Source organism: Mauremys reevesii, linkage group 1 (genome assembly GCF_016161935.1).
Source record: "Mauremys reevesii isolate NIE-2019 linkage group 1, ASM1616193v1, whole genome shotgun sequence".
Taxonomy (NCBI): domain Eukaryota; kingdom Metazoa; phylum Chordata; order Testudines; family Geoemydidae; genus Mauremys; species Mauremys reevesii.
Window position 1 is genome coordinate 126,138,399 of NC_052623.1, and position 13,944 is coordinate 126,152,342.

The 13,944-nt window shown below is 43.5% G+C and overlaps 1 protein-coding gene across 5 annotated transcripts in view; it reads right to left on the reverse strand.

Moving 5' to 3' along the window:
• Window positions 1-1,477: 1,477 nt before the first annotated feature.
• SLC9A7 (solute carrier family 9 member A7) overlaps window positions 1,478-13,944 on the reverse strand; it is a 120,539-nt gene continuing 108,072 nt past the window's right edge. For all 5 annotated transcript variants that reach the window (XM_039525950.1, XM_039525942.1, XM_039525946.1 and 2 more), the window contains one exon: window positions 1,478-5,445. In XM_039525950.1, the coding sequence (XP_039381884.1) occupies window positions 5,197-5,445 (249 nt within the window). In that variant the 3' untranslated portion in view covers window positions 1,478-5,196. The remainder of the gene's footprint in view (window positions 5,446-13,944) is intronic.

A 13,944-nucleotide genomic window follows, 5' to 3' on the forward strand; every position in this document is an offset into this window, starting at 1 on the left:
ATCTGTCTTTCCTTTACTCTGTGACCCCTCTGCTGGTACCCAGGCAGCATGCAGGAGGAAGCACTCACCTGCGTGAAGTCAGTCAATGGGAGCTGTACTTTGAACAACTAAATTGCTAATATAATAGGAAGTACTCTGACATATCAGATTATGAGTGTCAAACTAGGCACCCACAAAAGGGGAACTGAGATTTTAAGTAACCACGATCTGTGAAACTGGGTTCAAAGCTAATGTGCTAAGGTTTTGTGACGCACTCATTCTAGCAATAAGTGCCACAGAAATGTCTATGAGGAAATTATTTTTTTGTCCTCAGAGCCAGGTTCCATAGTGTGCATTAAATCAGACATAGGGCCACACACTGTACAATGTGGATAAAATAAAATACTGAGTGCACTGAACGAGACACAGGTCCCATAGAAAAAGTGATAATTAAACTAGCAATGCCTACACACAAGGGGGTCAAATTAAGGTCACAGGAACCTTAATTGTAGCATCTCTTTTCACAAGAGCTTGTCTTTGCAATTTTAATGATCTTAACATATATGTGGATCACATGCAAACAAAATCTAAGTTCCACTCGTAAGTGACGTACATAAGACTAAGAGGTAGTTGTGCAGGAGAGATAGAAAAGATTTTTTTTTTGTCCAGGAGTATCAACAAATTAGTTTCACATCTACTAGCACTGGGGCAAAGAAACGAGCATAGTCCATATTAAAATCAGAAGTTTGAAAATTTATTTATTTAGTTACATCCTTCCACCTGACCCCACTGAAAGCACTTCCATAATTTTTCAGCAGACACATGAGCACACCAAGCAAGGTTTAGCTGTGTTCTGAGACGGTTCAGGTACTATGATTGGGTAATTGTACTACACTGGCTTTTCCAGGATTGAGTGAATGTTAACATCCTGTATAAAAATCTTTAAGTAGCTGCAAAACAGCTTTCCAAACACAATTGGTACATTAGCTTCTGTGGAGTGTTAAAGACTATTATAGTCTTAACTGTGTCGATCTCATTTAGGACAAAGCTCATGCTGACTCAAAGTACTAAACCTAATTTTGTTTTAATAGCTAGAGAGGTAAAGCAGTTTTTGTCAGTAAGCTCAGTTCTTAAGCAAATTCCATACTCCATTCCTTGAACCACAGGGTACACTGACTTTTGGTAAGCCATAGTTTAAATATTGAATTGACATTAATATCTTAACATTACACTACTGCTATGAAGGCATAATGCACAGGCAGATGTCAGTCACATCCTTGATACAGGTATCAGCCAATGAAGTGATCTTACATATTGTAGACTGACTGACTCAGCAACTCACACCTGGTAGGAGGAAGACCATCTCTTAAATTTCATTCTGATCTGACTAAGATATTAACATAGAGGGGTTGCCGTATTGCTCATCACAGTCTTAAACTATGATTCCATTCAGAGACTCAGAGCAAGCTGGAGGGGGAAAAAAATACAGGAATTTCCGTAACTTTCCATAGTTTTATTACTACATCTATTTGTATGTCTAAGTCAAGCTCTAGCCTAACCAACCCAACCTCAGTACTGGCATGAAGTTAAAATTCATCACACTGTTCCACGAAAAGGATTTTCACATTTAGAGCAAAATTTCAGTACAAAGTAAATTGGAAGAGCACATGAACCACAAAGGAGAAGAAAAAAATCAGCACCAGCTGAAAATGTAAAACATGCCATGCTAAAGAGCAGATATTTCTTGTGAGTTTTTAGTAAAGAAATCCTATTAAAGGGTAATTTTCTGTAACGGTTAATGATTTCTATAGTAACAAGTGGTTGGTGCTGTTAGTTCATTTAGCTTTGATTCATTCTGAAGTCTAAACTGGGAAGAAAGGTTGAAGTCAAAACTGATGAAGTGAAAGACCCATGTTCATTTCATTGTTTTAAAGCAGTGGCTCTGAACCCTTTCAGACTATTGTACCTCTTTCAGGAAGTTGATTTGTCTTGCATACCCCCAAGTTTCACCTCACTTAAACTACGTGCTTACAAAAATCAAACATAAAAATACACGTGTCACAGCACACTTATTGAAAAATTGTGTACTTTCTCATTTTTACCATATAATTATAAAATCAATTGGAATATAAATATTACTTACATTTTAGTGTATATTATATAGAGAGGTATAAACCAGTCATTGTCTATATGAAATTTTAGTTTGTACTGACTTTGCTAGTGCTTTTTATGTAGCCTGTTCTAAACTAGGCAAGTATCTAGAAGAGGTGATGTGCCCCCTGGAAGACCTCTGCATAACCCCTGGGGTACGTGTACCCCTGATTGAGAACCACTATTTTAAAGCATAATTTATAATTAAAGCCCCTTCCGTTTTAAGGGATAACAAAGACATTATTCCTCAGTCTGACATTCAGATAACTCTGTACTAGACAACTTTGCTGCAAGATGACTTTTTACATTCGTTTTTAAAGTTAAAGGCTAAGGAATGAAACACTAAGAGGAAAGGTACTAGGCCCCTCTTTCAGGGTTAGCATTTCAGATTTAACTCCATTTTAAGTATGTGTAGTCTTAACTCTGCTATTGGAAGCATTCTGGTACAGGATGGTGCTAAAACTTGGAGTGAGTCTTGCAGTAGAAAACGGTAATTTTGAAAAGTCTCTGTCTCTGGCACTTCGTTAAGCATTTTTGAGAGAGAAAATACTTAGTCCTAAATGCTTTGAGCCAATATAGTTTTTCTTGTATGCAGTGTTGTTGTAGCCTTGTAGATCCCAGGATATTAGAGATACAAGGTGGGTGAGGTAATATCTTTTACTGGACCAACTTCCGTTGGTGAGAGAGGCAAGTTTGTTGAAGTTGGTTCAATAAAAGATACTACCTCACCCAACCCTGTCTCTTGAATAGTCTTTGACAGCTTTCAGCCTGTCTTGAATTGCATATAAAGCTTTGCCTGACTCCAGAGATGGGCAAGTCCACCTGATTTGGACAGGTTCTGCTCTCTAAAATCTGAAAAGCAGTTTGCACCACTTGAGGTTGGCTAATGATTTAAGTTTTTACAAAAGGAAAAGTCTGACATTATTAGGATTTATCACTCCAAATGTGGAATTCAGCAGGCCCTAAAGAGTTAAAGTTATCAAAAGTAAACTTCATCATTTTCATCGCTCCAAAAGAAGCAATTTCCTCCAGGGTAGTATTTAAGCAGCAAGTCCTGGAATAGCAGAGCTGGTGAGTGCTCACACACGATGCTGTCCATTCTAATCCTGGGAACAGAGTGCCAGACAGTTTACGTGGTCTGTTGCTTGAAGTGCTCTCAGCAGGATGCTTGAACTTTCCATCTCTGAGCTACTCAAGAATGGAGCAGATGGACTGTGTGACCTTTCCAGTTCCACCACAGAGGTGGCAGGTCTAGCTTTAGAAATCTTTTACTGCCTTGCCCCACGATGCAGTCATTAATTTGATTCTTTCAGACAGATCAATATTTTGTCTTAAAGAGGGAAGAAGTAGGAGGTAGATCACTGTATTTAAAATAAACCAAACTAGACAATCTAAGTGCTGCTGTGCAATTGGAACTTGTAATTTTAAAGTTAGCCCATTGTTTAGTTGAACCGGTCACTTAAGGAAAAACACAGAATGGATTTTTATTCATAGATACATTTTATGGGAAGGGAACAAACTGAAGTGGCAGGTAAAAAAAATGCACTTTAGCAAACTGATATTACATTTTAATAGTGGGCCACAAAATGCCAGTTTAAAAAACAACAACATTTTCTAAACCATTTTGAGCCATGAAAGTAAAACTGGACCCCATTTTAAAGCATGCTTTCAGTAGCTGAGCTTCTGTTTAGGAGGTAATAGATTTCAACTATTTGCTTTAATACACCAGAGGTGACTAATAGCTACTGAGCTGGGAATTAAAAAGCCCTTAAGCACTAAGTTAAAGCAAGTCTACATGAACATGGGCCAAGTACTAAGCAAAGACATTTTTCCCTTTTCACATTTCAGATGGGACTAGAGCGTGTATGCCACTTGCACAGTTCATATATTGTGCAGTGCCTCGCTGAAAGTTCACATGTACTCTGCAAAAGAGAATGAATATAAACACCTTTCTTCAGATGTAATAACCACAAATGGTTAAATTTATAGTATTATCTTCCCCTTTTGAAGTAAAAACATTTGCAGTGTAAACCATCACACCTAACAGGCAATCAAAGCAGATTCCAGGGATACTTCCCATCTCAATATGGAACCTTTTGGTTTCATATATGTTCAAAAACTGCTTTCCAGATTCACTGTAAGTAATACCACTATCTGCTCTATCTCCCATCAAAAAAACTGGGTTCCAGCTTCCTTCGTCTGATTTTTAACAAACCTAATGAGAGAACAAGTGGGTTTTTTTTAAATCACAGAGCCTAGATAAGGGCTTGAGTCAGTCATTTCAGTCTTGGACACTAAGAAGTTCTCTTGTGATGTGCTAGAAGATATGTGAACAGTAATACTCAAGTTGTCCAAAGCTAGGGGACTAAACAACATTCACTGCCTCCCTCTTTAAATACTGAATTATTCTAAACTGTACCTACTATATGTTGCCAGTGAGGAAGTTGTGCTGTTTTCCCTTTTTCCTGAAGTAATTCAGTGCAGTTTGTCATATAGTAACAAATCCCAGAAAAATGTTGCATTCATGCACCTGTACTCCTAGTACATACTGTTCCCTTTTATACATAGTTTCAAGTTTTCTAGAGAGCAATTTAACACTGGCCCACCCGAAAAATCAGACATGCACCCATACCTGTAAGTCTCAGAATAACTAGACTTTTGTTTGGGTTTCCCCTCCATCATTCCCAAACCAAGCTAGAACTCCCCCCAGCCTGAATTAGCTTGGGTCTGGGTGGGTAACATTTTCACATACCTCTTCTCAGAAAGGTGCTGCAGCTGAATGAGAGAATTGCAGGAGGCTAATTCTACTTAGATTCAGTATGCAGTTTTGTGAGAAGAGACTGACCAATTTCCCCATTTCTCTAGTTTAGACATTTAAAAACCCACTGTCAGCATCTTGAGTTAAAAAAAAAGTCAAGGTTGGTGTCTTCAGACTTTAGTAAAACCACTTATAAACAGACAGGTTAGTTCAATTCTGTAAGCATTCCCGCCTCAAGTGACACTGGGGCCTGCAGTCTTCCTTGATCCATCCACGGGGCTACAGCTGTATTTTTACTGAGGCAGTAGTCATGCACTGTCTTCCAAAGGAAATACTAGTCGGGTGCCCCTGCTTGTAACTTCATTATCTCCCATTCCCAGATCATGTTCCAATGCCTCCTCTGAACTACTTTTTGTTTTCCTGCCATCAAGGCTAGTGGTAGCAGTGCGGGAGCCAGAAGAGCCATTAGCAGTTATTGTCGTATCACCATATGTCAGAGTGAGGTCACCATCATTCAGAATAAAATCTGAATCCTCCTCTCTAAGCTGCTCCTGATTCTGAAAAAAAGAGCATCCAGTAACACTTGGTTAATAGTTTCTTTTCATTGTCATAAAATAGCTGAACAAAGGGGTCTACACTTACCAGTCAATACATAAAAGAGAGTTAACAGTCAAGATATACTAGAAAAACCTGAACTACTAAATTCTTGAAGTCTAGCCTAAGTAAGTAAAGCTAAAACTTTAAACCAAGTGGTTAAACATCACCTTACTGTTCCCTGTAAAACTACTGCTATAAATGTAGGGATTTTTTTTTTAAGTTTAAAACCCTGAGACATGGAGCAACTATGGTTGGTTCTTAGCACTGAAGAGTCACTACAAAATAGTATTATGGAAGAAAGCTAATAGTACAAGAGTCTAAAAATCTAGGCTAACTTTTTGCAGGCCAATATGCTAAATTGTAAAGTGGGCTGTAAAGTCTAAAGAAAAAAGAGCAAGCCAAGATTACCAAGGAGAACAAAGAATAACAAAGCACTTACAAATATTAAGCTTCACAACACACATGATAGGTAAGTACTACTATTTCCATTTTACAGATAGAAATGCAAACATGTGAAGTGACTTGTTCAACATTACACAGGAATCAGTCATTAACACAAAAGATGGAGATACTTACTCCAGGCACTGTTGAGAGAGAGAGAGAGAGAGTGTGTGTGTGTGTGTGTGTGTAAAAGGAGGGATGTGCAAACTGATAAAGATTAACAAGTCACCAACACCAGATGCTGTACATCCAAGAGTTCTTAAAGAAATTTAAGAATGAGGTGACTCAGTAAGAAAAATATGAACATATTAAAACCAGCTACCAGACTGGAAAGCAGGGCATGTGTGTGTTAGTGTGAGTGAGGTTAAAGAGCACTGAGGGCAATCCTGAGAATGAAGCCAGTATAGCCTAATAGAGCACAAGGTAAATTAATTTAACTGATATTAAAAAAACAAAAAAAAGATCATGATAGCAGCTCATATAAACTTCAAGTTCTTCTGACTTCCATAAATCCTTTAAGAAATTGATTCACAAGAGGCTATGAATACACTCAGTCATCATTGGGTGAGATGCAATGAACTGCTAGGGAAAACAGAAAATAGGAATAATGGCTAATTTCCAATGCAGCAAAATGGGGCAAGGGACCACAAAGTTCTGTGTTAAAACCAGTGTTCAGTAGGATATTGGAAAAGAGTGAACAGTACAGCTGGTCAGAAAACAGCAACCTCCCCCCACCCATGCACCCCCTTCCCCCCAAAAATTGAATTTTTTTAAACAAAACCAAATTTCCCCCCCATGAAATTTCTGTAGAAAATTGACATGTTGGTGAAATATTTCAGCTGAAAAACAAATTATTTTGATTTAAATGGTGCTGTGGTGTCTCATGGTACTTAGAATAGAATATCAGGGTTGGAAGGGACCTCAGGAGGTCATCTAGTCCAACCCCCTGTTCAAAGCAGGACCAATCCCCAGACAGATCCTTAAATGGCCCCTTCAAGGATTGAACTTACTACCCTGGGTTTAGCAGGCCAATGCTTAACATTCAGATGTCTTATACTCCTATTCTCCTTTATGGACTGGGCTCTCTGACAGACTACATTTTCCATGATGCACCATGGTCAGGGACTCCTATGATACACCTCCCCCAATCACTAAGAAGAGAGAAAGTAGTGCATTCAAACTGGAACCACAGTGCCTCATGGAAGTTGTAGTTCAAGTGTCTTATGCTCCCATTCTCCACTGTAGGCTAGGCTGACTATTAGACTATATCTCCCATCAGGCACCACTTTCTCCACTTCTGGTGATGGGAGGTGGTGTGTCATAGAAGTCATGGGCTGTAGTGCATCATGTGTAAGGATATGATTTCATCACAGAGGTCCCGGATTCCATGACTAACAGACCTTGGACTTCTTTTGGTTCAGCTGCATGGCAGGGCTCAAGCTGTCAGTCCCTGGGCTTCTGTGAATTTTTGTTTATTGCCCGTGACCTGTCAGTGACTTTTACTAAAAATAACTGTGACAAAATCTTAACCTTAATCATGTGATCTGTAGTTCAGCAAGAGAGTCCTCAATGGAGAGGAGAATGGGAGCATAGAACTGTTGCATTGGGGCTCTATTTTTAATGGAAATACCCAAATTTTACACAGGAAGATACTACACCAAAAATTTCATCTAGCTTAAAATTTTCCACTGAAAAAACATTAGATGGAGAATGGTCTGCTAGCCCAGGTGAATGGTGAGGTAGCAAAACTTCAGATGATACAAAATATAGGTTAGTCAGGACTGGAGAAGGATGTGATTAATTAATTATTTAGGCGAGGTAAGCAAGACACTCCTATTTACCATGTTGTATAATTAAGGCTGCGAGATTGTCACGGATTCCATGACTTTCCCTGACTTCTGCAGCAGCCAATGCAGCTGGCTATGGGGAAGCTCAGGCAGCCCCTGCACCAAGTGCACCAGCCACTGTTGGGGCAGTCTTGGGCCACTGTACCCCCCCAGCCCTCCCTCAGCAGCAGAATTTGGGTGTGGGAGGGGGAAAGGGACTGGGTCATGAGATGGGGTGAGGCAGGCTCTGGATGGCACTTACCTGGGGCCTCTCCAGAAGCAGCAACATTCCCCTTGCTCAGCTGCTAAGCAGAGGCATGGCCAGGCTGCTCTGGGTGCTGCCTCCACCCAGAGTGTTGGCTTCACAGCTCCCACTGGCTGGGAACCATGACCAATGGGAGCTGTGGGTATGGTGCCTGCAGGCGGAGGAAGCACACAGAGCTCCCTGGTCATGCCTCCGCCTAGGACCTGAGTTGCAGCTTCTGGGGAGCTCCCCAGGTAAGCGCTGCTCAGAGCCTGCCTCACCCCACCTTGTGCCCCAACCCCCTGCCCCCTCCCACACACAAACTCTGCTACTAAGGGGGCAGGAGGTGTAGAGCGTGGTAGGGAGCCTGCCCCAGCGGAGGTCCCAGGCCATCTGCCGTCCCCTCCCCAGCACCCAGGCTGCCCTCCCCCAGCACCTGTGTGGCCCCAAGGAAGCCCCCCCCCAAAGTTTTATTCACTAGTATTTTTAGTAAAAGTCATGCACAGGTTATGGGCCATGAATTTTTGTTTACTGCCCATGACGTGTCCATGATTTTTACTAAAAATACCCATGACTAAAACGTAGCCTTATGTATAATATAAGAGGATAAAATCAATGATGCTGCAAGACAGAAGATTTAAGACTAAAGTATCAGAGACTAATATAGAAGAACTTGATGTCTGTATGAATAAGAACATCCAATTAGACTGAATAGAGTAAAATAGATTTTCAGAAGGTATATAAATGCTTATATTGACCAATAAATGAGGATTGTGAAGAAAACAATAAGTCATTTAACAAATTATCTACTATAAAGCTTCTTGCCTCTTGATAGGGAAAATATCCCCCCCTTCCCCGCTTATAGGCCCAGAATTGAGCGTACCTTAACCCCCTTGTCTCGCAGGCCCAAGGCCTGTAGCTAGAACAATTGCTATATAAGAGCAAAAGGTTTAAACTTCTGCTAAACTTGTTTATCTGTACAAGGGGCACTGGGAAAGCAAGAAACCAGGAAAAGGGAAACTAGGGAGAGGGACAAAGGAGGGCCCCATATGTGCCAGCTCAGCTTGTGACAATGAAAATGTGGCAAGAGCCTTTGCACAATGTTACCACAAAGTAGGGGTTGTTAGGACAGTCAGACCACCAACTTGACTGCCAAACAACAACAGGAAAAACCTAAAATGAAAAATGGTGAGGTGGCTTGCTTGTTTGCAAATATTACTTCCAAATAAGGCAATGTATCGAATTATAGTTTGTGGTTTTAGCCTTTATAAGCTTAATAAAATTTGTAAAGGGCAGAGCAACAGCCTGCCTCCTGTGTAAGGTCCATGCGGTCTCTCCCTGCATATATGATTGTATGAAATAAAGGTGCCTCAGGCTGTCTGATCTAAAATCAAATGTGTGGTTAATTTTCCACAACAATTTGGGGGCTCGTCCGGGATCCACAGATGACTTCCCTGGATCGGAGGACCGCGGACAGTTCCCTTCCAACCCCCAGGCCCGTTTGAGAGGTAAGAGACCTTTTGAAATCTCTATAGGGGTCTGGGAGAGGACTGGTCCGTAGGCTCCTGCTTGGGGTAAGTCACGAGCTGGATCTGAACTTTTATCCACCGGACAGGCCTGACGCACTTTCTTGGGGAATTGATTCGAGTTCGATTATCTGGATTTTGATCCAGATCTTGTTGGTCCAGTTTCAGCCTGGACTCGTTCAGTTTCAGTCCGGACGTGGGTGGTTCAGCTTCAGTCTGAACCTGGTTGTGCCGGCCACCCAGGCCTCGGACCGCGCTCCTTTGGGTCCGGAGGAAATCCTGATCACCCATGTGGGGGTCCCGTTCCGCCAGTTTGGTCAGGACCAGGGCAGGTTTCTAGCCCTGGCATCTGTGCCAGGAACGTGCCTGTATGTGTGTGAAGGCTGTGCGGCCAGTGTGAGTGACGGTCGTGGGAAGACGCCCCGAGCCTCCTGCGAAGCGAAGAGCTCGTTTCCGGGAGTGTCTCGAAAGCAAGCCCCGCAACCTTGCTTGAAGAGAGACTGTGGAGCTTCCCCGACTGGCAGGCCTTGGTAAGGGGCTAACCAGTTGAGGTGCGTGCATGCCCCTCTTGTCCCTTTGCCCTTTTCCCTTTCCATGTTCCCCATGACCCTGTGACCGCTCTTCGAGTACTGTCTTTCCCTAAGACCGCAGGGTCCCTTCTCGTCCCCACGGAGCCACAAGCTCCCAGAAGGGAAGCCCCGGGAAAACCGCGCCATCAGCTCGGAAGCTGCTGAGGCACCGTTGGCTTGAAGGCTGGTGCTCAGGGCTGAAGAAAGACATGCGGGGACCACGGGCTTTTCCCTAAGCCCGACCCCCCTTAACCACTTTCCTTGTAGGTTCGTTGTGGTCGTGCAGGCTGGCCTCGGAACCTATTCCCTTTTCCCCGCCAAGGGCAGGTTTAAAAGGCCATCGGTGGTAGAACCGTGGTAACCCGAATAAGCGTTCCTTGTGTGACAGGCTTGAGCGAAAGCGAGCTGTGGTAAGCATGGGGGCCCGGGAGTCAAAAGACCTTCCAGTCCCACCAAAAGGCACGCCTGCTGCTTATATGTATATGAATTATGGTCCATCGACGTGTAAATACTTGGAAAAATTGAATTGGTATACTAGGGATGATCCGAAACTGCAGTTTCCCCTAGAGGGAAGTTTCGACCTTGACAGGATTGTGCACGTGCAGGGTGCGCTTCTTGCCAATGCCGTACCCCAGGGACAGTTCGATGCGTATTTTCAGTGGCATAATGAGATGGGGGAAAAGGCGCCAAGAGTCTCAGGTCAGGAGTCTGAAGGACTCCCAGGAAAAGCTTAAGCAAAAACTTAAGGAAACAAGAAAAATTGAGCCTCATTCGAGGCCCTTCGGACCAGCTAACTGCTGGCCCGAATCCGTTCCTTTTTCCTGTTTGCTCCTTCCAGGTGGCTACAGCCCCTTGTCCTGCCCCATCGGCCCCGTCCACGGACTTGATCGATCTGTTCGTTGAATGTATGCAGTGGCCCTCCCCGGCCACGGCCCCTGATGGGGCGGGGGAGGACGCATCACCCTTGAGGGATGCCTCTAATTACTCGGGCACCCCTTCTTATTCATCTTCCTCTACCCATACTCCAGCATCAACCTCTGGGGAACTGACCTCTGGCCAGACTTCCCCGGAGGAACAACTCGCAGATCTGTCTCGACGAGTTGATCAGGTGATAGCAGAGGCAGGCATTGCAGGCTCTGACTCTGATGATAACCCAGCGCGGCGGTTATCAGACCATTTTAAAAGCTTAAGGGAGTATGTACTCTCGCCCGATTCGCCCCCGGCCTTCTGCACTCGTTATAGAACCCTCTGAAAGGAATTTCAAAATACCACAGGTAATAAGGACAAGGAGTTGTTGCTTCCCCTGAGGCAGCTGCCCGGCGGCGGCCAGGGGGAGTTGGTAACTGTACACGCTCCTTGGTCGCCAGCAGATTTGTATAATTTAATAAGTTCCCAAAAATCCGGTAAAGTTTCAGGAGCAGTTACAGATGGTCATACAATGCTACAACCCATCCTGGGCCAACATGAATCAACTCCTAAGAGCCATGCTGCCCAGGGAGACACTTAATCGTCTCTACCAAAAGGCTAATTGGCCAGATTCTGGTGTGAACCTTGCCCATAATAGGCTGGTCCAACTTCGAAATGATTTAGTTAAGGAAGTCCTCTCAGTATGCCCTAAAAAGACTGATTGGACTAAAATAAATGCTTGTAAGCAACAAAAGGGAGAAAATCCCGCCTATTATATAGAACGCCTTAAGCAGGTATTCGAAAGATATTCAGGCATCGATAGGGCAGAGGACACATCCAAGCAGGCTGTGGTGGCAGCTTTCATTCAGGAACTCCTTCCCAAGATCAGCGAACCATTAAAACTCGGGATCGTTGATTGGAAAGGCAAAGATGTGGAGGGAATTTTAGCTGCCGCCCAGCATTTTCATCAACAACTCGAAAAGAAAAAGGATGAAAAAGAAACTAAACTTATGGCCCTTCAAATTCAGACCCTGAAGGGTTCTCATGATAAATTCCCCAAACGAAAACAGGGTAAGGAAGCACTCAGGGCGAGTCCCCGCCCTAACCCCAATGCCTGTTTTTCGTGCGGGCAAGAGGGGCACTGGAGAGCTGAATGCCCCCACCCACAACATTGCGCCTACTGTAAGCAAAAAGGTCACACCATAAGAGAGTGCCCTACGCGGCCCAAACGACCCCGTCCCGGACAAGTACAGGAGCAAAGCCCTTTTCCAACCTTCCAGTCTTTCCCTAACCCACCCCCTCAGCAGCTAGGCTGCTAGGAAGGCCAGGAGACTAGTAACATCATTGCCTCGCTTCTCTCTGTTGACCAAACTGGTCCAACTGTTTTTTGTGTAATAAACGGTGTTCCCACCCTGTTTGATAGATACTGGAGCCTCACGTTCCACCCTTAGGGCACAGGAGTTTCCGTCCGTGCCCCTTTCTTCGGACATTGTCACTGCAGTAGGTGTGGGAAACGCTCCCATTCCCCACCCCGTAACGTCTCCTTTATCTGTCTCTATCGGTCCTCTATCTGACCGCCATGCATTTCTCCTTAGTCCATGTTCCCCTGTCAACTTATTGGGAAAGATAATTTTGCTATTGTTGCTGCAGGGCGTGCTGTTCCCACCCTACACCTGCTTTGTATACCCCACCTCACCAAGTGGCCCTTGTTCCCTTAAGGGAATTAGACCCCTGTCTGCCCAATTCCCCGACATATGAAACCCTGGAAATACCCCATAAAAATGGGGCTACAAGTTCTGAAATCCAGAATTTAATGAACATTCAGATCTAAGGGAGTTGATGCCAAAAAGATGGCATCAAAAGGAGAGAATGATAGGGAAAAATATCTCCTCTTCCCCCCCCCCCCCACCCCCGCTTATAGGCCCAGAATTGAGCGTACCTTAACCCCCCTTGCCTCGCAGGCCCAAGGCCTGTAACTAGAACAATTGCTATATAAGAGCAAAAGGTTTAAACTTCTGCTAAACTTGTTTATCTGTACAAGGGGCACTGGGAAAGCAAGAAACCAGGAAAAGGGAAACTAGGGAGAGGGACAAAGGAGGGCCCCATATGTGCCAGCTCAGCTTGTGACAATGAAAATGTGGCAAGAGCCTTTGCACAATGTAACCGCAAGGTAGGGGTCGTTAAGACAGTCAGGCCACCAACTTGACTGCCAAAGAACAATAACAGGAAAAACCTAAAATGAAAAATGGTGAGGTGGCTTGCTTGTTTGCAAATATTAATTCCAAATAAGGCAATGTATCGAATTATAGTTTGTGGTTTTAGCCTTTATAAGCTTAATAAAATTTGTAAAGGGCAGAGCAGCAGCCTGCCTCCTGCGTAAGGTCCATGCTGTCTCTCCCGGCATATATGCTTGTATAAAATAAAAGTGCCTCCGACTGTCTGATCTAAAATCAACCGTGTGGTCAATTTTCCACAACAATCTTCCCCTGAAGCATCCAGTGTTGGCCACTTCTGGAGACTGACTAGGTGGACCACGTGTGTCTGATCCAGCTTGGCAGTTCCTGCATTGCTTTTGGCTGTCATCCTATGATTCTGCCGTAAGACTATACTTACGAACTTATAAATGTGATCAATTTTAGGGCAAACAAATGAATTTTTGCCACATATTTAAGAAGCACCACCTTCTATAACCCAAGAGACTCTTGTATTTATCCCACCTCTGTGATTAGCATTTGCAACCAATAGGCCATTTAATTTAAATGTTTTTTTCTGAACAATCCAGGCTTCTATGAAAGTTGCTTCACAAATGATGAAATTTGTTTTCACAGAACATGTACTCTAACAATTATGTTTAATATGTAAATCTGTGATTGCATATTCCCAAGCAGAAAGGATGTGTGAATGAACCTACTGTGCTTCAGAAGGATCCCAGGCAACATGAAGAATT